At 45.3% G+C, this 21193-nt stretch overlaps 1 protein-coding gene across 2 annotated transcripts in view; it reads right to left on the bottom strand.

The window, feature by feature from the left end:
• STAB2 (stabilin 2) overlaps window positions 1-21193 on the bottom strand; it is a 147793-nt gene that overhangs the window by 33200 nt on the left and 93400 nt on the right. For both annotated transcript variants that reach the window (XM_046646193.1, XM_046646192.1), the window contains 10 exons: window positions 20658-20753; window positions 16692-16737; window positions 15799-15875; window positions 12927-13052; window positions 11055-11128; window positions 9345-9416; window positions 3187-3306; window positions 2578-2625; window positions 1660-1743; window positions 305-451 (listed from right to left, as the gene is read on the bottom strand). In XM_046646193.1, coding sequence (XP_046502149.1) covers window positions 305-451; window positions 1660-1743; window positions 2578-2625; window positions 3187-3306; window positions 9345-9416; window positions 11055-11128; window positions 12927-13052; window positions 15799-15875; window positions 16692-16737; window positions 20658-20753 — 890 coding nt within the window. The remainder of the gene's footprint in view (window positions 1-304; window positions 452-1659; window positions 1744-2577; window positions 2626-3186; window positions 3307-9344; window positions 9417-11054; window positions 11129-12926; window positions 13053-15798; window positions 15876-16691; window positions 16738-20657; window positions 20754-21193) is intronic.

The following is a 21193-nucleotide window of genomic DNA, read 5'->3' on the forward strand; positions in this document are numbered from 1 at the left end:
AGCTGCCTTGCCTCTGAGCTTGAATTCCAGCTTTAACATTTACTCGCTGTGTGACTTTGGATAAGTTGCTTAACCTCTCTAAGCTCAGTTTCCTAACCTGTAAATTGGGGAAAATAATAGTATCTAGATTATGGGGTTATTTTGTGGATTAAATGAGTTAGTGCATATCAAATATTTAGAATCATACTTGGCAGAAAGAAGTCACTCAACCCGTGTTAGTGGTTGTTATTATTTTACTGGTGTTACTCTAGGGAAGAGAAAGGCCAGAGGGAAATGGGCACCTTCCTGAAGCGGCCTCTCTTACCTGAGAGACGGAAATGACAAGTGGCTCTCCTTGCAGAGAAGTAGCATTTGGGGTCAGTTTCAGGTTTTCCAGAAGCAGTCGGTGGCAGGCGATCACGTGATACCGGAGAACCTGGGGCATCACGCCCTGTTTGTCCCAGTCCTTAATCTGTGACGGAAGATCAGAGGGTCCCAGCCAGAGCCAGGAGGCTTTTGCTCCGACTTCTCTTTTGTCGTCCTCTCCTCCATACACCCCCTCCCCACTCTCCCCACCGGGACCCTGGGAAGTAGGCAGTCAGGGTGGCTTGTGGTCAGGGTGACGGGGTACAGGCTGTGCAGGCAAGAGGGACAAAGCGGCCCTAGTTCCTTTCCTGCTTCCCTTGAAGAAGCTCAGAGCACGAGAGAACTTGGATGGAGTTCCTCCGGCCCAGCATCTCACAACACATGTGCCAAGGACCCCAAGTCTTATGGAAAGCGCTGCGAAACACTGCCTAGGACATCCCTTCTTGGAGAGGTCCCCAGTTTGGAAAGATCATGCTGCTTCTCCATTTATAAATCAAAAGACAAACCATATTAACCAGAAATTCAGTGTAATAAAAATCCCACCAGGTTCTCATTGTTTCATGATTACTCCTTTGATGCTTTTTTTTTTTTTTTTCAACTATCAATGTCAAATTCTTTCAAACATTGTTTTTGTGCCCCTGCTTTGCTGGTGTCCAAAATGCGTGCATAGAGAGGCAGCATGTGTGGCAGTTAAGATGCAGGCTCCTGAGTCATCTTCAAGTCCTTGCTCTACCATTTGCTAGTCATGGGACCTTGGGAAAGTTACTTGTCTCAAAGTCCTTGACGGTAAAATGGGGATAATAATAGCATTCAGCTCACAGGGTTGTCATGAAGGTTAAATGCATTTATCTAGGCCAGGTACTAAATCAGTGTCCTGCCCACTCCATAAATGTTTGCTACATTATTAGATATTAATGGGTAATCCACTGTGAAGAGTCCCAGTGAATGTTAGAACAGTAAAGGCTCTGATAAGTCCTGCAAGAAAAGAATCTATTTAAATCCCTTTAATACATCATTTTTTCTTTTGGTCTATGGGAGGTTTGGATCATTTAAGGATTGTTGATCTTCTCCAACCTCCTACCCTATTCAGGACTGTCCTTTAGAGGGTCTCTGGCCAGGGGTGACTCCAAATCCATTTGAATGCTTCCCCTGATAGGGGTCCCTATGCTGAGAGGCAGCCCCTTCCGTTCCTGGTCAGCTCCAGCGGATCCTAAATCTCCTGCTTAGAAGCATCTCCATGTTGGTTCCAGGGTGACACCCAGAGACTATGTTCCAGGCCCGAACGTCCTCCGCAGCCCATGGCTTCATGCTTACCTTGGGTTCGTCATCAAAGGCTGCAGATAAAGGTGCAAAAACGGTGAAGGAGCCCGGACCAGCCAGGTCTCGCACAGAATGTTCCTGCGGGAAGGAAGGCGGGGCCACACGCCGTGAACTTAACACAGACACAGGCAGGGGCTCAGAGAGAACAGACGGTGGCCGAGGGGAGCAGGAACCGGAAGGCAAGATCGGTGTTTTATTTCGTCTTAGATTCAAATTTGTTCAGATTCTTTGTCATTGAAATAACGCTTATTTTTATCTGTTTATAAAATTAATATGCACTTATTATAGTAAAGATTTGAAAACACAGCATAAAGAAGAAAATACCTCCCCATAGTCCTGCCACCTAGAAGAAACCTCTGTTACTTTCAGGCATTCTTTTCCAGCATCTCCTCCACATATAACCATTTTATGTAATTGGGATAATAACACAAATATAAGTAATAAGATGATTTACTTAACCGTTCTAATTGTCTTCTTGCCAATGCTAAGATCCTTTGGTTCCTTATATTTTCTTCTAGATTTTAGGATTTTATTCTTCTAGATTTTTATCTTTTATTCTTTAATAACTCTGGAACTTATTCAGATGTATGATATGAAGAAAGATCTAACTTAATATTCTCACCCAAAGAGTTAGCTAATTGTCCCAGTAATGCATTTCTCCACCGGTACCACGGCAGTTTTTTCTTACGCTACATTCTGATGTGTACAACGGGCCAGTGTGCCATTCATTCCATCCGTCATGCTGCCCACCCGGGGCCTGAGGAGTTCACAGATGACCCACACAGAGCCCAGTCCAGAAAAGCGGGCCCCAGACTTTCTTCCACCCTCCCTAACACTCTGGAGGTTACGGGTTTGTCCTGTATCTGGCTTGAGACCCAAATCTTAAAGCTAGAGAGACGCACATATTCTTACCAGCAACTGGAAGAAATACTGGGAAGTGCTAGGGTTCCTGGGAAGCTCCTGGAAACAAAGACAGGGCAGCTTCACTTAATGTCTGTGCGTGACAGTCAAGAACGACGCGGGCGGTCGCAGGACAATTTCTCTAAGATTGGAAGCATCTACCATCTTTTTAACTGGAAAGCTGCCACAACGGGCCTTTTCCAAGCCTCGTCTGAGACTTACAACTGATATTTAGAAGGACTATGTGGACATATTGTGAGTTCCAAAACCTTTCTGGAGTCACCGCCTGATTTATCAAAGAAACATTCAGCTATTTCTAGAAACCTCTGAGCTTTAAGAGCATTTTTAACAGTTTAAATATTTTTAAAAAATCGGTTATAAGTTTATGGCAGATTTAGTACTCTGTTAAGAATATTTGATCAGCCAGAATGCTCTAGTCCCTCTTTAAAACAAATAACAGAATGTGCGCTTTATAATGGGTGGAAATCTACCTGTATCACGCGGCCTCACCCTCCACGACCGGTGCAGATGCGCGTGCGCACACACGCTAACAGCAATCCACATGGTGGCCGTGCCTTTGAGTTACTTGGAGTTACTTCCTGGAAACACGCCTTGCCTTACCTGATAGATGTTGCCACGGCAGGTAAACCCGTCCCCGATATAGTTTGGCTTGCAAGTGCACGTCCTTTCTTCTGATCCAGTGTGACTGCAGATGGCAAATTCACTACAGCCGCCATTTTTCTGGTAAAAATTCCAAGGGGTGGGGGATGGGACTCAGACCAGCTAGTTTGCCAGCTCTGCCAATATTCACAAGACAATTCTGCATTGGAATTTATCTTTTGTCTCGCTGTCCGACTGACTGCTTTGCATTATTTGCCCTTTTTCTGAACTTGCCTTTCAGTTCCCTGCAGTTGGAGGGACCTCTTATTCACCCAGCCTTATACCCCAGGAAGGCAGGTCCTTCCAGCAGATCCCCAACCCCGTAAAGATAAGCCCAGAGTTGCCAAATGAGACATTTCTCGGCGCCTGAGGGTTAATTAGAAAGGCACCAATCTGGTGTGGCACTTCCCAGCTTTAGGCTAAATTCTCATCCCATCACAGCAAAGGTAACAGCCATCAGCTACAGGGCAGTCAGGAAAAAATAGATAGCACACATCGTCCTTGTCTGCAGAGAGCTTATACGCTGTGGAAGATCTAAAACAGAAAGCAAAGTACAGTTCAAAGCTGACATCCATGGGGACGTCAAGAAGGGCTCTGCAGCTGAAGCAAAGATTCCAGTTGGGGAAGAATGTAAAGCACAGAAAAATAAATCCGATGGGGATAAGCAGAGAAGGAGGTCGATCCATGGTCTTAAAGGCTGGCTATAAAATCTTTCTTCCTTCCCAAACCTCGTTTCAAAAATATTCGTGGAGCACGATATTTTGGCCCAGGAGAGACTTGCCCCAGATTCCTGCCTCAAGCTGACACAGCTCAGTGAGCTGTTCCAGAAGGCTGACTCCTGCAAGGCCGTTAACCTTCTCCTAGGGGCCCAGATCTTCTAGCTAAGTACCCTGGAGTTTACTTGTCCAATACCCAGCATGCTCAGGACCACCAAGGTGAATCCCCTCTTGTCCCACATTCCAGTTTATCCCAGTCAACAGCAGAGGTCTAGGCACCCAACCTTCGCTCCGACCACGTGGACACTCCCCTTTGTGTTGCTCTGTACACCTGTGATCTGACCCCATGTCCCACCCCTTCCGGCCCTCACAAACCCTTCCCCTGCCTTCTGAAACTCACCACCACTAGCAAACTCCCGACAGTCTCCTGCTGTTCCCAGAAAGCTCTCTTGGCCTCTTATTGAAGAGCTGTCTGTCTCCTGCAAACCCTGCTTTCCCTGCGCCCCCAGGCCAAGCTGTTTCCCCTTCCCCCACACTTCCTGGTCTGGGGCTGGGACGGCATCTTTCTTACTGCACATCGCCACTAACAAACCACTCCTGCTCCCGCATCCTTTACAAATGGCAGCTCTCTCAGGGCACATGGACTCTCCAGTCTCCCATTCTTCTTCTTGGGTCCCAGCAGTGGCGCCTGGATCACTGGCTTTCCTTCCACGCCTGCTGTCATCCTTCGCAGGGTCAACATCCGTGTCAATGGCCTCTATGGCACCTGCCCCCACTCCCTGCTGTCCTGCCCCCACCCTTTGACTTTGTGTCCACATTAAAGTGGACCACTCCTGAAAGCTCTCTTTCAAGCATCCTGCTCTCTTGGACCATCAACTTTTATCATTTAAACTTCCTGTTCTAACACTGCGGCTCCAAGCTCCGTTGACCCCAGGGGCCTCCCTTCCTTTGAGCCTACTTCTTTCTCACCCACATTCCTGCCCACTTGCCCCCTGCTCCTCGCTTTGTCTTGGCACAGCCCAGATGGCAGGGCAGAGCCCTGTGAACCCCACCTCGCTCCTCACTCCACCCAACACAACGGCTTGGCAAAACCCTAGCCCGCCTGGGCCAACTCTCTGCCGCCTCTGGGCCCTCCCTGACCCTGACGGGTGGAGGGTTGCTGGAGAGAGTCACAAGTAGGTGCTGTCTGCGCTCCCTTCAAAGTTATGCCTACAAACATCAACCCTTCTCTACTCTCCCAGTACGTGAAACTTCTCTCTCCCTGAAGAAGACATTTCACACCATCACCGCTCCCCTCAGCTCTCAGTCACTCCTCCACACTCTCGGTTGATGAGCTCCACTCACGCCACATGGAGGAAAAGACACAGACAGACAAGAGCCTCCGCATCTTGCAGTCCTGAGGTGCACCGCCCGCCTGGGCCTGCGCTCACCCATGCTGCTTTCACTGTTGAACAAATGGACTAACTAACAACCGACTGACTGACTGACTAATCCTTCAGACACTGAGTGTAAACTCTTTAAGGAAAGAGCCACTGCTGGGTCCCTGAGGAACTCCCGGTGCCTAGAACGGTGCCTGGTCTCCACTGACCGGGATGTGTGTCACACCGTGCAAGGTTTCCCGCTGGATGTTCAGAAGTGCACACAGTCCCTGTCTCCACAGAACTAACGATTTATGTAGAATGGCCAGATGTAGACATTTTCAAGTTAATTTACAGTAAAGAGCAGCACGAAGTAGGTGCCGGTGTGTGACTTTGACTAACTGACTGGATAACTAAATAATTGACTATCTATTTAACTGACTGCCTGACTGACCAACTAACGGACTGACTACCTACCTCCCTCCCCTGCCCCTGCTCCTCTCTGAGGCTCCCCTCTCTGCCTGGGGGCTCTGGGTCCCATTCTTCCACTCCTCTCACCCACTCATGTACTTTTCTTTTTTTGTTTTTTGAATAGGACTGTTTTTCTTTTGGGCATAATGAATGTACAACATTATATTAGTTTCAGGTATGCAACATAACATCTCAATATCTTATATCTTCCAAAATAATCACCGTAATAAATCTAGTTAACATCCATCACCACACATAGTAACAAATATTTTTTCTTGTGATATGAATGTTTACGATCTACTCTCTCACCAGCTTTCAAATATACGAGACAATATTATTAACAGTAGTCACCATGCTCCAGAGATACCCAAATCCTTACTGTCGTTATGATTCCAGCTATCCAAACTCTATTGCTCTCCCTTGGGGTTAATAAGGTCCCCACTCTCTGGCTGTGTAGGCACAAGCTGAAGGATGATTTGGTGTCAGTGATTTAGGGATTGGTTGGACCTGGGACTAGGGTGGGGGGCGGGAGGGTGAACTGAAAGCTTTATCACACTCAGTGTGTTCACAGGGGTCCTCTCCAGAGTGAGGTCTCTGCTGCTGGGAAGGAGATGGGAGGCTGTTAAGGGATTGGCCACATACATTGATTCATTCACTTCTCTACTTACGAATCCTAGACTGGTTATTCGGTGACGGTCTGCATTGAAAATCTTCTCTGGGTGATTCCCTACACGTCGCAGTAAGTTACTCTCTTGCTTGCATAGATATTCTGTTTTATAGCATCTCAATTATAAAGCTATCTGATTTATTTCCAAAACTGTATTATGTTTCAAAAATTAGATGCAAGAGCCATGTTTATGCAATTGTTCTTTTATAAAAACTCAGGTTATAGCTTTGAGCTCGTCTTAATTTCTTCTCTAAATTCAAATTATCCAAAACTTGCTGTGGGAACAGAAGTTACTCTGAAATCTGATTACAGACATGCTATTGTGCTGCATTTGGAACTCACCCATTCCCAGGTCTCTAATGTGGAAGCCTGTGTTCACCCCTGTGAAACTAACCATTGACATGCAATTAGATGGGTCCTTTCTGCACCTAACTTGTATGTATATGATTTCTTGTTTTTTTAAAAATTATATTATTGAGGTCACATTGGTTTATAAATTGTGTAAATTTCAGGTGCACATCATTATAGTTTGACTTCTGTATAGATTGCATTGTGTTCACCACCAAAAGTCTAGTTTCCACCCATTACCATACCCATGTGCCCGTTCACTCCTTTTGCCCTCCTCCTACCTGCTTCCCCTCTGGTAACCACCAGTCTTTTCTCTGTATCTATGTGTTTGTTTGTTTGTTTATCTTCCACACATGGGTGAAATCACATGGTATTTGTCTTTCTTTGTCTGACTTATTTCACTTAGCATAATACCCTCAAGGTCCATCCATGTTGTCACAATGGCATGATTTTGTCTTTTTTATGACTAAGTAGTATTCCATTGTATATATATATATATATATATATATATATATATATATATACCACATCTTTATCCATTCACCATTGATGGGCGCTTGGGTTGCTTCCACGTCTTGGCTATTGTGACTAATGCTGAAATGAACACAGGGCTGCATGTATCTTTTTGAATTAGTGTTTTCACATTCTTTAGATAAATACCCAGTAGTGGAATAGCTGGATCATATGCTATTTCTATTTTTAATTTTTTGAGAAATCTCCATACTGTTTTCCGTAGTGGCTGCACCAATTTGCATTCCCACCAGCAGTGTATGAGGGTTCCTTTTTCTCCACATCCTCTTCAACACTTGTTATTTCTTGTCTTTTTAATAATAGCCATTCTGATGGATGTAAAGTGATATCTCATTGTAGTTTCGATTTGCATTTCCCTAATAATTAGTGATGTTGAACATCTTTTCGTGTGCTTTTTGGCCAGCTGTATATCTTCTTTGGAAAAATGTCTGTTCATATCCTCTGCCCATTTTTTTTACTGGGTTGTTTTTTTGTTGTTGTTGAGTTGTATGAGTTCTTTATATATTTTGGAAGTTAACCCCTTATCAGATATATGATTTGCAAATATTTTCTCCCAGTTAGTGGGTTGTCTTTTCATTTTGTTGATGGTTTCCTTTGCTGTGCAGAAGCTTTTTAGTTTGATGTGTATTTTTTCTCTTGTTTCCCTTGCATGAGGAGACATGGTATTCAATAAGATACTGCTAGGACCAATGTCAAAGAGTGCACTGCCTGTGTCTTCTTCTAGAAGTTTCATGGTTTCAGGTCTTACATTCAAGTCTTTAATCCGTTTTGAGTTAATTTTTGTGTATGGTGTAAGATAATGGTCTACTTCCATTCTTTTTATATGGCTGTCCAGTTTACCCAACACCATTTATTGAAGAGACTTTCCTTTCTCCATTGTATGTTCTTGGTTCCTTTGACGAAGATTAACTGTCCGTTTATGTACTTTTCTCCTGTAACAATCCACCTTCTCTCCTTCAGTGTCAGTTCCCTTCTCTTTATTGGATTGTAGTCATCAACATAAAAACATGCTTTAATATTACTCATCTTGCAAGAAAACTAACTTCCTTTCTTCTTGAAAAGAATCCATGGATGGAGGCAGTCATGGGTGCAGAAGAAAGAAGAGTGGCCGTGAGTTACTGACTCTTGTACCTGAGTGTGGGGCACATGTGGGTTCATCGCATTAGTTGCCAAGACATGGTGGCCATTTTAAAAAAATGGAAATGGCACTGAAGAACTGCTGTTAAAATAAAGCTGGCCACAGGCCTCGTTGTAACAGCCCCACGTCCCAGCCCCCTGCTTTCTGCAGCTTCTTCCTTGCTGTCCCTACACACTCATTTCATGTGGGGACGTGTTCTCTTGAACTTGCCAGACCAACACAAGGGGAGAGTAGGGACCTCACTTGCAAAGGACGGGCTTGAATTATGACCTGTCTGTGCTGTTCTCGTGCCCACAGCTGCAGGCTCTCTGATGGGCAGTGATATGAAGAAGGGAAATAAGATGAGTGGACTGGGCCTCCTCTGGGGATCAGCACCTCGTGGGAGGAACAAGCACCATAAGAAGTGGTCAAGGGTGCGCCCTTTGAGTCAGACAGACATGGGTTCAAGTTCTGGCTGTGCCATGTGCTCACTCTGTGATCTTGGGCGAGGACCTCCCCTCCTCCCGACCTGCAGTGGGTTGAATTGTGTCCCCCCAAAGGTATGCCCACATCCTAAGCCCTGGTATCTGTGAATGTGACCTTGTTTAGAAAAAGAGTCTTTGTAGATATAATCAAGGATCTCAAGATGAGATCGTCCTAGATTAACTGGGGGGCCTTACGTCCACAAGCGTTCTTTCTAGAAGAGGAGACGCAGACACAGAGGTGAAGGCCATGTAAAGACAGAGACAGAGAATGGAGTTTCTCCAACATTCCAACTGGAACACGAGGGGGGAAATGAGCTCACGGCTCAGAAGCAGCTCCGAGGGAGATCAGCTCCAGCCCCGTCCCCTAGAAGGAGTTGGGGGGACCCCAGGCCTGACCTCTGACCCTCGGCCTCGGGCTGCACTCACCGTTAGGCAGGTGTTGATGAGTGTGCAGACCTTCCCGTCACCAGTGTATTTCGGCAAACAGTTACAGACGGCCTGTCGGGGGAGAGGGAAACGGGTCATTGCACAGGCAGATTCTGCTGGCTCTCACCCTCGAATTCTATGATGGCAATCGTCATGTTAGAAGATTCTACATTTGATATGGGTAATATCTATCCTCTAATGATAACTGTCATCTTAGACTTCGCTCCAGCACTGGGATCTCCTACACATCCTATCGCTGCTGCCAAGAGCCTTTTTTTTTTTAACTTTCTTACCTTATTTGGTCCCTTGCCACCCTGGCACTCACCTCTCTTCTCTCTTTGGTTGGTAAAGGCTCAGTTGGAAGGAAGCTAAGCTATCGCCCACTCCCATTCATGCTCAGTTTTTCCTTGTCGGCACCCACGCTCAGCCCAAAGGCTCCGGTGCTAGGAGACGCCAGGAGACGGCTTTGGAGTCAAGTCAGTTGCGCGTGTGAAAACCATCGGTTAAGCCCCCTGTTTGAGCAGGGTCGTCAGAGAGGGCTTCCAGTTGAGGGAGGGGACGCTGTCTGCAGGACATTGGGGTTGGTCTAGTTCACCCCGTGTCACATGTGCTCTGCTCAGGAGCACCTGGTACCCGGGTGAGTGGGGCTGAAACCCAGCTATGCGCTATTCACTAGGCCGTGTGCCCAGAGGAAGGGGCACCTGCTCCTGATGTGTCCACCTGAGGGCCGGCTTTTCTAATCCACATGACAGCCTCCCACACAGGGGGTGGCTCTGGTCTGACGTCCACTTGTTAGACCTTGAACTCATGGCGGGTCCAGCCAGGGCCAGGTGGCAGGTTCCCACTTCTCCTCAAGGCTCCTCTTCCTTCATCACGGGCCCTGATCTCGGCTCAAACCTTTACCAAGACACCCACCAGCCGCCCCTCCTGGGCTAAGGTCCTGTCTCAGGGATCAACTGCCTTCTGGGTCGAGAGGAGGACTTTTAGAGGCCCTGAGCGCTAAAAAGCTTATAGGTTTCCCCCACTCCATATGTAGTGTGATATAAGGACTCTTCTGAACCCCTGAATATGTATAAAGTAGACCGACGTTGACTGTTCTGGTTTTCCCTGTGACTATATATAGAAACGTACATGTACACACACAATTCTTTCAAAATAAATATATTTTTTTCTTATTTTGGGCACTTTAGGCACTTGTTTGATCTGCCATTGGGAGACTGGGCATGAGGTCACTGAGTGGCTCAACAAGGTCAATGGAACATTCACTGGGGACTGTCTTTCATCATCCAGTTTCTGATGTGTGTCATTTCCTGCCTGACCATCGTGCTTCTTCACAATGTGACAGAGACTGAGGGAGGCAGAATTTGGGTCCCTGAGACTCCAGCTTCCCCACCTGTGTCTTTACACCCTCGACCTCTCTCCTCCTTTGTGTGTGTTGGAGCCCTCACATTTCTGCCACCTCCCCAAACCTGCTCTCTAGGGAGATGCTGCAAGGTTGCCTGTGGTTGGGAATATGTGACTGACAGAGGGCCTAGAAACGTTATCTTCTCCTGTGGCACATGCACTTCAGAGCCTCAAGCCAAAGAAAAATTGTGGGATTCTGGCCATCAGAAAGCTAAAAGAAAGGTCCGCTTCCCCTTAGGGCTGGGTCTGAGGACCCAGGAATTTGCTCCTAGGAAGACGTAGGCCCCCTGGGGAGGTGGAGCTCACCTGATTCGGTCCCGTCTGCGTGCACTCTGCATTCTTGTGACAGCCACCATGGTTCTCCAAACACGGGTTAATTTCTTTAAAACAAAAAGCCAACACTTGGCCTAAGCATCAAGTCTTATTTTCAAGTCAAGACATCTTGAGGGATCAGCAAGGATGGCTAACTGACCAAGGGTATCAAAGTGTGATTCAGTTTTCTGACAACTCTGAAGCCAAAGTAACCCAACATGGAGGTACCAGATGTAGTTTCTCAAAATCAACTCCTCTGGGACGGGACTGTGCCAGCAGAGGGATAGTCAGTGGGCTGGCATCTGTCCCTCTATTAAATGAATATGAACGTTTGCAGTCAAGGACTTGAAATAATACAGTCTTGGAGTCCAGTCCAACATGTTATCAATGAAGAGATTTAGGAATTAAAAAGAAATCATTTGCAACTATCACAATATATTTGGTTCAGGGAAGAATCGTCAATAGATGATACATTTCAGAGGATGTTTTGATGAGGAGCAGGATATTTGCTTGATGCTGAAGTTCTCTCCACTGATTGCTTATTGGTAGCAAAGGGGAAAAAAGCAAGTGTACATGGTAGGAATCAGACAGCACCTTGACCGAGTGGTCAAAATTAACATCCCAAACGAGAAGCAGCTGGGAATTGCCAGCCTCCAGCGTGACATCCTGAGAAGGATGCAACACCACTTGTGTGACATCGGGTCTGGAATGCATAATCTGAACAGAATCATGGAAAACATCAGCTAAACCCAAAATGAAGGGCATATTATCCATATCGAAAAAAAAGTTTGGGTGTTGGACTGTATTCTTCCAAAATGTCAATGTCATAAAATACAAAGCAAGGCTGAGGAACCATCTGGATTACAGACTGAAGAGACGGGACAACTAAATGCAACACCCAACCCTAAACTGGATCCTGGACTAGAGGAAAAAATGTCACAAAAGGACATTATTGGGTCAGTTGACAAAGTTAGAATCCAAATGCTAATTAGGCAAAAGTATTATATCAATAATAAATTTACTGAAGCTATCTGTGCTGTGGTTATGTCAGAGTCTATCCTTATTCTCAAAACTTCAATTTAAGGATAAAGGGAATATTTTATATATATATATATATATATATATATATACACACATACATATATGTATGTATCTTATTCTCAAATGGTTTAGAAAAAAATGTATACACACAAAGAGAGCAAATAATAAAGGAAATGGGGCAATATTAACAATAAGTGAATCTAGGTAAAGAGCAAGTGGGTCCTTTTTTGTACTATTCTTGCAAATCTTCTATGTGAATATTTTTTTTACAGCTAAAAAGTTAAAATTCACACAACTTACTATGGCATACCTTTATAGTAGAACATATGTAGCTGTTAAATACTGATTTGGAGGGATACTTAATTTCAAGGCGAGAAGTTTAGTCATATTGCTAAGCATGGTAAATACTACATATCATGAGATTCGATTTTTGTTTAAAAAAGTATGTGCATACATAGCAAAATGGGGTAATACAACAGTCGTAAGAGTGGTTATCTCCAGAATTTTTCCCCCAGTATATGTATTCTCTAATTTTTCTGCAACGAGAATGTGCTACTTGTATAAAAAATAACTAATTTTTAAAAATTCAGTCACCACTATAATGTTTAATTCAAGAAAGTTTTCTCCTTCCAAAGGGAGTTTTGGGCATCCCACACCTTCATACCCCCGTGGTCCCTTTTTCACACCCTCATACTTTCCTGCCCAGACAAACTGAAAGATGATCCGAGCAGTAGCATGTCGTAATAAGAGCCCACACATCAGGATCATTTAACAGGCTCTGACTCTCAAACCATTGCCACCGGACGGATGAGGGATGGCACCTACCTAGGCACACGATGCCATCGCCAGCGTAGCCTTCCTTGCACACACACACCCGGCTTCCTGGGGTGGTTCTTTTACAGTCAGCCTTGGCGGAGCAACCTCCATTGCTGATCTCACAGGCATTGATTGCTGTAGAAGAGAGAGATGACCCAGAGCAGAGGGGGAAAAGGGAGGGAAAACCACTGATGAACTTTTACTTGAGTCATTGAGAAATGGAAGACACTTCAAAATGCAGGCATTGGATTAAATATGGATAATTCAAAAGCATGCAAAGCACCAGATGTCTTCACTGGTGAATTTTACCAAATATTTAGAGAAGAATAAACACCAGATTTTCACAAACTCTTCCAAAAACTGAAAGAGGAGGGAAGACTTTGCCATTCATTTTCTGAGGCCAGTATTACCCTGATATCCAAACCAGACAAAGCCATCACATGAAACTACAGACAAATATCCCTTATGAATATAGACACAAAAATTGTCAAGAAAATACTTGTGAGTCAAATTTTGCAATATACAAAAAGGATTATACACCATAATGAAGTGGGACTTACACAGGAACGCAAGGTCGTTTAACATCCCCAAATCAATTAATGTAACACAGCAGATGAATAGAATCAAAGACAAAAACCACATGATCATCTCAATAGAAGGAACAAAAGCATTTGATGAAATACAATACCTTTAATAAAAGCACTCAACAGACTAAAAATAGAAGGAAACTTCCTTAACCTGATAGAGGCTAGTTATGAAAAATCCACAGCTAACATCGTACTTAATGGTGAAAGATTGCCTGCTTGCCCCGACGATCAGGAATAAGACAAGGATGTCTGCTTTGTCATTTCTATTCAACGTTGTACTGGAGGTTCTGGCCAAGGCAATAAAATAAAATAAAAGGCATCCAGATTCGAAAAGAAGAAGTGAAACCATCTGTATTTGCAGATGACATGATCTTGTATATGGAAAATCTTAAGGAATCCACTAGAAACTATTGGCACTAATAAATGACTTCAACGAGATTGCAGGATACAAGATCAATAGACAGAAATCAATTGTATTTCTACACTTCAAACTACAAACATTGTTGAAAGAAAGTAAGAAGACCTAAATAATGGGAAGATGTTCCATGTTCATTGATTGAAAGAATTCATATTGTTAGGGTGGCACTACTCCCCAGATTGATCTTCAGATTCAGTGCAATCTCCCTCAAAATCCCAGCTGACTTCTTTGCAGAAATCGACAGGATGATTCTAAAATTCATGTAAATTCAAAGGGCCCAGAATAGTCAAAACAATCTGGAAAAAGAAGAACCAAGTTGGAAGACTCACACTCTCTAATTTCAAAACTTCCTACAAAGCTTCAGTAGTAAAGACAGCGTGGTACTGGCATAGAATATATGTGTATGTATATATATATATTTGTATAATATGGAATAGAATTTAGAGTCCAGAAATAAACCCATACATCTATGGTCAATTGATTTTCCACAAAGGTGCCAATATTTTTCAATGGGGGAAAGAATAATCTTTTCAACAAATGATATCGAGATAACTGGCTATCCACATGCAAAAGAATGAATTTGAATCTCAACCTCACAATATACACAAAAATTAATTCAAAGTGGATCAAAGGCCTAGATCCATTTGGAGTCCCAAGGTGTGTGTTTGAGTGTTGGCTTGACCTTCAGTTACCGTGTGACTTTGGACAAGCCACTTAATTCATGTAAACTTCCAGATCCACCTATATAGATTTATTTACAGGTTTGGGGACTCATATCTGATAATATATATGAAAATGTTATAGAAATATGGGTTGTTCTTATATTAACTTTTATCTTCTGCTTTCACTATTTTTCCCAAAAACAGAGGGCAAGAAAAGCATTCCAGTTATTAGTCCTTTCCAGCTGTTTTCACTAGCATACTGTACACATCCTACCGCAGGAAACATCTGGGACCAGGGTCAGGGTACCTGCATCCTGGGAGAATGCCCAGGTTAAGATGGTCTAGAAAGCAGATTGGTGTAATCATTGTCCAGCTCTGCCACAATCTGGCCCGAAGCCTGCCTGGACACAGTGCTCAAGAGAAAAATGATGCTAAGCATTTCCATTGTTCTGGCACCAATTATGTGTTGGGCACTGTAAGAGTATTAGCTTGCATTTACCTAGTGCTCTGTGCCAGGGCTGTTCTAAGCACTTCACAGGTATTAATCCAGGTTATCATTCTATAATCCAGGGAGGGAGATTCTCCTATTATCTGCAATTTACGGATGACAAGATGATGCACAGAGCAGTCAAGCAACTTTCCCAAGGTAGCACAAGTTATAAGCACTTAGATTCAAACCCGGAGAGTCCCATGCCGGGGCTGTTTTTAACAGCTGCATCATTCTGCCGTTGTGTATAGAGAGGTCGTTTCATCTCAAAACCACTCTGCAAAGGAGGTGATTTTATGTTTACTTTGCAAATGAACTAAGAGGGGCTCAGCACAGTTAAGACACCCACCCAAGGCCATGTGGGTAGTCGGAGGAAGAACCAGGGCTCAAGCCCCTTTCTGTCCCACTCTGGAGTCCTCAAGCCCAGGCCACATCCCAGGTCAATCAAACCAGTGTTTGTTAAAGCTCTCCAGGTGATTCCAGTTGCCATCAAGGCTGTGAACCAATATTCAGAGAGGAAAACAGAACAATTGCCTGCCCGTCCCCAAACCAGCTGGCCCCGTCCATGAACAGCTGGTTTCCTGCCCTCAGGCACAGCTAGCTGCCCTGTTACATCCAGTTCACTGTCAACGGTTCAGGGCAGCAGCCCATTCGGTCTGCAGGGACACAGGTCTCTCCACAGCTCACCCTAGCCTTGTCACCCCCAGCAAATTCCTTCTTCACTTGCCTCTGCAGACAGTCCCGTTCCCTTGGAATCCTGCCGCACATTTGCACGAGGCTGTGCCATCCGGATTCAGAAGGCAGCTGCCACGAGAAAGGGCAAAGGCTGTTTGTAGAAAAACACATAACAGCTTCCCAGCTCCTGCCCCCATGAGGCACTCGCAGGTCCCGTCTAAGGCTCGGGAGGAGAGTCCCTTCCTAGCATGGCCCTGCTTCGGGTGGCTAAAACTGCAGCCATTTATCAGGCAAACTACAGAGAGCGTTTATGTCGGCATCGGCATAAACATCTCTTTAGAGAGCGCCCTGTGTGCTGGGGCCTGTGCTTCACACTTTACGTTATGTAACCTACACCATACCCAATAGCCCCGACAAGTAGATATTGTCATTATTCTCATTTACAGGTGGAGAAACTGAGCCTTAGAGGTATGAAATAATTGACTCAAGGTCATGCAGTCAATGAAAATCATAGAAACTGACTTCAATTCAGATCTAACTCCAGCTCCTGGGCTCTTAATGAATTAACCCATTAAGCCCCTTTGGGCATTAGGAGTATGAAGTCAAGTAAGGCTTGGCTGTGAGAGGGGAGTAAGGTTTGGTGAATGCAAGGCCCACGGGGCTCCTTCTGCCTCTCTGAAAGTGTCCTCGTGGCTTGAGCCAGGGGTTACAACTGGCATTTTTGCCAACATGCCAGGTAACTCAGGTGCCGGCTTGTCCAAAAGGCTGGATCTGGCAAGTTGATGGTGGCCTTTGCAGAGCTATTTTAGTTTCATACTTAAATTTATCCTAAATCCTCAGAAATGGTCTCAGGAAACTACTTCCCAGAGGGTAGGGCCCGGAGAGGACACTATTAGTAAAGAATCCCATTGGCATTGTCCCCAAAGGAGGCTCAGAGGTACATACTTGGCGCTGGTGTGACAGGTCCCATTGCAGTTGTCTTTTGTGATCTCTGAAAAAGAGAATCAATTGCTGTGTCAGCCCTCTTTTCCTAAACCTCACTGACAACTTTCTGTTATTACTTGGTGCTGGAAAAGATTTACCTCCTTGGAAGTAACTGGTATGTATCATGTGAACTATGGAAAACTATGTGACCACATAAATCCTTTTTTACATTGGCTGCCAGCAAGCTCAGAGCCCAATCTGAAGGTCCAATATGCTGGAGTGTCTCTTGTGTACCAGGCCCTGTGCTGGGTGAAGAGGATGCCAGGATGAGTAAACACAGTGTCCCCCCTTGCGTGCTGATGCACGTCCTTCCCTGGGGCTTGATTTTTCACTTTTATTTATCTTTCCCATGTTACCTTATTCTTTCTAGCTTTTCATCATTTTATCATAGAGTGATATAAACAAGCAAACACCTAATTGTAACTAATATTAAAAGGTTTTCTTGCATATGCAGAAATAGCCCAGGGCCTGGCACACAGCAAGTACTCACTATCTATTTGATAAATTAATTCCTAAATTTCCTGGATGTAACGCGGGTTCTCACTCTTGGATGCCCAGCTAACAGATATTCCTGGCAGGAGAGGATCCAGAAAGAAATCATTAGAGATGAGGAAGGAGTCCCCTTTGGGGAGGATGCTCATGCTAAGAGCTTTGGGGATAGAGTTTGATTAGGCCTGGCCAACTTGCACAGAAGGTCCCAAAACAGACACCTGGCCACAAAAGTGGTTTGTTTTGTGTCGGAGAGAACGTTTACAGGCTGCAAGGGGCTGGAGCGGAGGCCATGCAATTTTGCGTCTTTATGTATGCCATTCCTTGAGCCTGGAAATCCCTTTCTGTCCATTCTCTCTCTATTGAAATACCAATGATCTTTTAGATCTTCCTCTCTGAAATCTGCTCTAAACCTTTGAGCCAACTTCAATTAATTGGTAGTGACTACATGGTGTGCTCTTTTGAGAAGAATGTGGTGCCCCTATCTGGCCTCTGAGGGAAAGAGTGCAATGATTGATTAGTGATGTCTGCCATGGGCTTGGGAGTGGAGAGTTTGCACACGAACAAAGGACTTGTCTTTCCTGCTCTAGTTTGGAAGACCTTCACTCTGCACTGCCATATCACTATGTTTTGAACACTAATGGACATTTATTTCCATTACTAGACTGGAAGCTACTTGTGCAGGTGTGCCCTGGAGACCAGGCTGGAAAACTGGGCAAGTACCAGTTGGTGAATGGCTTTGTAATCCGCCCTGCTAAGGTATTTCTCCTGAGGCAGCGAATGTTCTCCTGTAGGCAATGAAGAACCATAGCATGTGGTCAAGTCCTGGGGAGTGGGTGGGAAACATGATCTTATCTATTGTGATAGACTGAATGTGTTCTCCCGAAACCCACATGCTGCAGCCTAATTTCCAATGTAATGGTGTTAGGCGGTGGGGCCTTTGGGAGGTGATTAGGTCATGAGGGTGGAGCCCTCACAAATGGGATTAGAGCCCTTATAAAGAGACCTGAGAAAGCCCCCTTGCCCCTTTTGCTATGTGAGGACACGAAAAGTTGGCAGTCTGCAACACAGAAGAGGGTTCTTAACAGAACGTGACCAGGCTGGCACCCTCATCTCAGATTTCTAGCCTCCAGAACTGTGCGAAACAAATTTCTATTCTTTAGAAGCCCCCTGGTCTATGGTCTTTGCTATAGCAGCCTGAACTGATTAAGACATCTGTGTTTCGGAAAGTTCCCTCTGGCAGCAATGTGAAATGGAGGAGGATGGGACCAGAGGCAAAGAGATGGATCACACGGCTGCTGGTGAGAGGAGGAGCAGGTGGAAGGATGTGGAGGGCTGGAATGATTTAGATACGACAGTGAGGGAGAGGGTGGCGCAGAGGCTGAGTGGGTGGTTCTGGATTGGGCGAGCAGGTCGGGAGGACGGGATGTTTCTTCACAGTAGAGAAAGCAGGAAGAGGAGGGAGTCCGGTGGTCTGTCCTTGGCACTGCTTTCTTCTTCCCCTTCATGGTGTGAAGCATACACACTTCTCTCTGCTCACTGATGATTCCTACACTTGTATCTCCAGCCTTGACCTCACTCCTAAGCCTTGCACCCACAGACCCAACTGCCTGCTCTACAGTGGCTGTCTGGGACCTGTGAACATCTCCTCCAGGTACACACTGCTGAGGGCGGGGACCATAAGGAACTCACTGCAGTGTCCTTAGCATACAGCCAGCACCTGGCAGGAGCTCCGCAAGTGTCTGATGAATGAATGAATGAATGAATGAGCGAATGACTCCTGTGCATCTCCACTCCCATGCTCTCTGGCACCTTAAACTCAGCCTCCCCTGAACTGAACGACCCCAGCTGTCCTCTCCTGAATTGGCCCACCATCCGTGCGGTTGACCCTCCCTGTTCCTTTCTTTCTGCGTCCAGTTACCATGTGCTCTCCATTCTACCTCATTTGACAATCAGTCAAATACCTCCATTTTTCCTGCCACAATCAGGCCACTGCCTTAGTTCAGACTTTCATTAATTGCCTCCTGAAAACTTGCCACAGCCTCCAGACTGTTCCCTGTCGGTTTAAATGCGGTTGGTCCTCTGTCGCACCATGCTCTTGTAAGCACCTAAGTGACAGCCGGGGATGAGATTATCTATTCTAGGTATTCCCCCAGACTGTCTTCCTGTTTATGTGACCCCATTGCTTCCTGCTCCCCTCGCCCAGGCCCTCTGGCCCCTGGCTCTGCACCCCAGCATTTGATATCTGCTCTAGGTGTCTCCTTGGCTTGGGACCATTCAGACTACTGACTTCAGCTTTTCAACCAGCTCTTCACTCTGCATTCGTTTGATTTTAGCATCAGCTGGAGCTTTGGGCAAAGACACTTCCTCTGACAACCCCACAGCCCTGGAGCCCTCATTGGGCTGGCGGACACCTGTGACTCCTCGCCAGCGCCTGCTCTAGAAGAGGGGGCGTCTCTGCTACCTGCTTCCAGGGGCATTCTCTCCAATGTAGTGTCAGAATGATCTTTCTAAAATGCAGATAAGAGCATCTTGCTGCCCTGTTTAAAACCTCTTACTGGCTTCCTATTGGCTTCAGCAGAAGGTCCACCTCCTTAGCCTGTCATGATCCGACTCCTGCCTACACCTCCAGCCGGTTCTCATTCAGCTTCCCTCTTTGCCCCTGTACTCCTCTCCTTCTGCCATCCTCTGGTTCCCTAAATGTGCGGAGTCGTCCCACATCTGTGCTATCCTATGTGCTTCTTCTGCCTGAACTACTGTTCCTGCTCATCACTGTCACCTGGAGCACGTTAGGAACCATCGGGGCAATGCTGTGGGGTTGGGGGAATAGGCCTGCTCAGACCCAATGCCGGGAAAAGAAATGGATAGGCTCTCTGGAAAACAACTTGGCAACAAGTAACACATCCTCCCCTCAAAGTGCCGACTTGAGACTCGTCTAGAAATAGGACCAAATGAATTAATTAGACAAATGCAAAAAGATGTATATAGGAAGTATCCATTGCAGCATTATTATGATAAGAGAAATTTGGCTTAAAAAGCGTGGTACAGTCATATAGTGGAATATTGTGTGGAAATTTAAAAAATGATATCTATATTTACTCACATGGAAAGATCTCCATTATATATTGTGAAATGAAAAAGTAGGTTACAAAATGGTATGTAGAGTACGATCCCAGGAACCTATGTTTATATACCTAGAAAAAGTTGGAAGGCTAACACAAAATATTAGTGATAGTTCTTTTCTGCTTTGGGAGTATGAGTAATTTCTATTTTCTTCTTTCTGCTTTTCTTTATTTTACAAACTGCTGCAAATAGGAATGACTTTGATTGCCAAAGGAAGTACTAAAGGGGTCATTTCTGTTTTGCAAAGGAAAAAAACGTAGCTGCTGAGAAGTGAGGCTAAGAACAGATCATTAGGACTGAGGAGCTGGCCCTTACCACTGTCACATTTCACTCCTCGCCAGCCAACGTCGCAGTCACAGGAGCCATCACCCGAGGGTCCTTGGTTGCATCTCCCGTGGACACAAGAACATGCTAAGTGGAAAAATGCCCACAAATTGTCAGCCTTTTGGCTTGTGCTCAATAATGCATTTGTCAGTTACCATACAGTTTCCTCTCAGTGCACTTAATTCCTCAATGTGGTTCCAGGGAATCATTGTCTTTAATGGAGGGCTGGGTTCACAGGAAGGGTGGGGTGTGGGAGATAGAATCGAGCAGGCTGACGGGAATCAGTGATGCTTCAACCAAGAGCACATCTTTGGGACTGTGTAGCACTGCGGGCTGGTGACCCAAGCTGGGTGAAAGTGTCCTCAGCTGAGGTTATCTGAGGATCCAGGGTTAGGTGGGACCCCTTGGGATGGAACCATGTTTGTTCTCTGAGAGTGGACTTCTGTCTGAAGTGGACTCCTTTGTAGGTATTGTAAACCTGGTGTGGCCCTGCCTTCTTCAACAACATAGAAGTGCTGATTCCTTTG

Source organism: Equus quagga, chromosome 19 (assembly GCF_021613505.1).
Source record: "Equus quagga isolate Etosha38 chromosome 19, UCLA_HA_Equagga_1.0, whole genome shotgun sequence".
In the NCBI taxonomy this organism is placed as follows: Eukaryota; Metazoa; Chordata; class Mammalia; order Perissodactyla; family Equidae; genus Equus; species Equus quagga.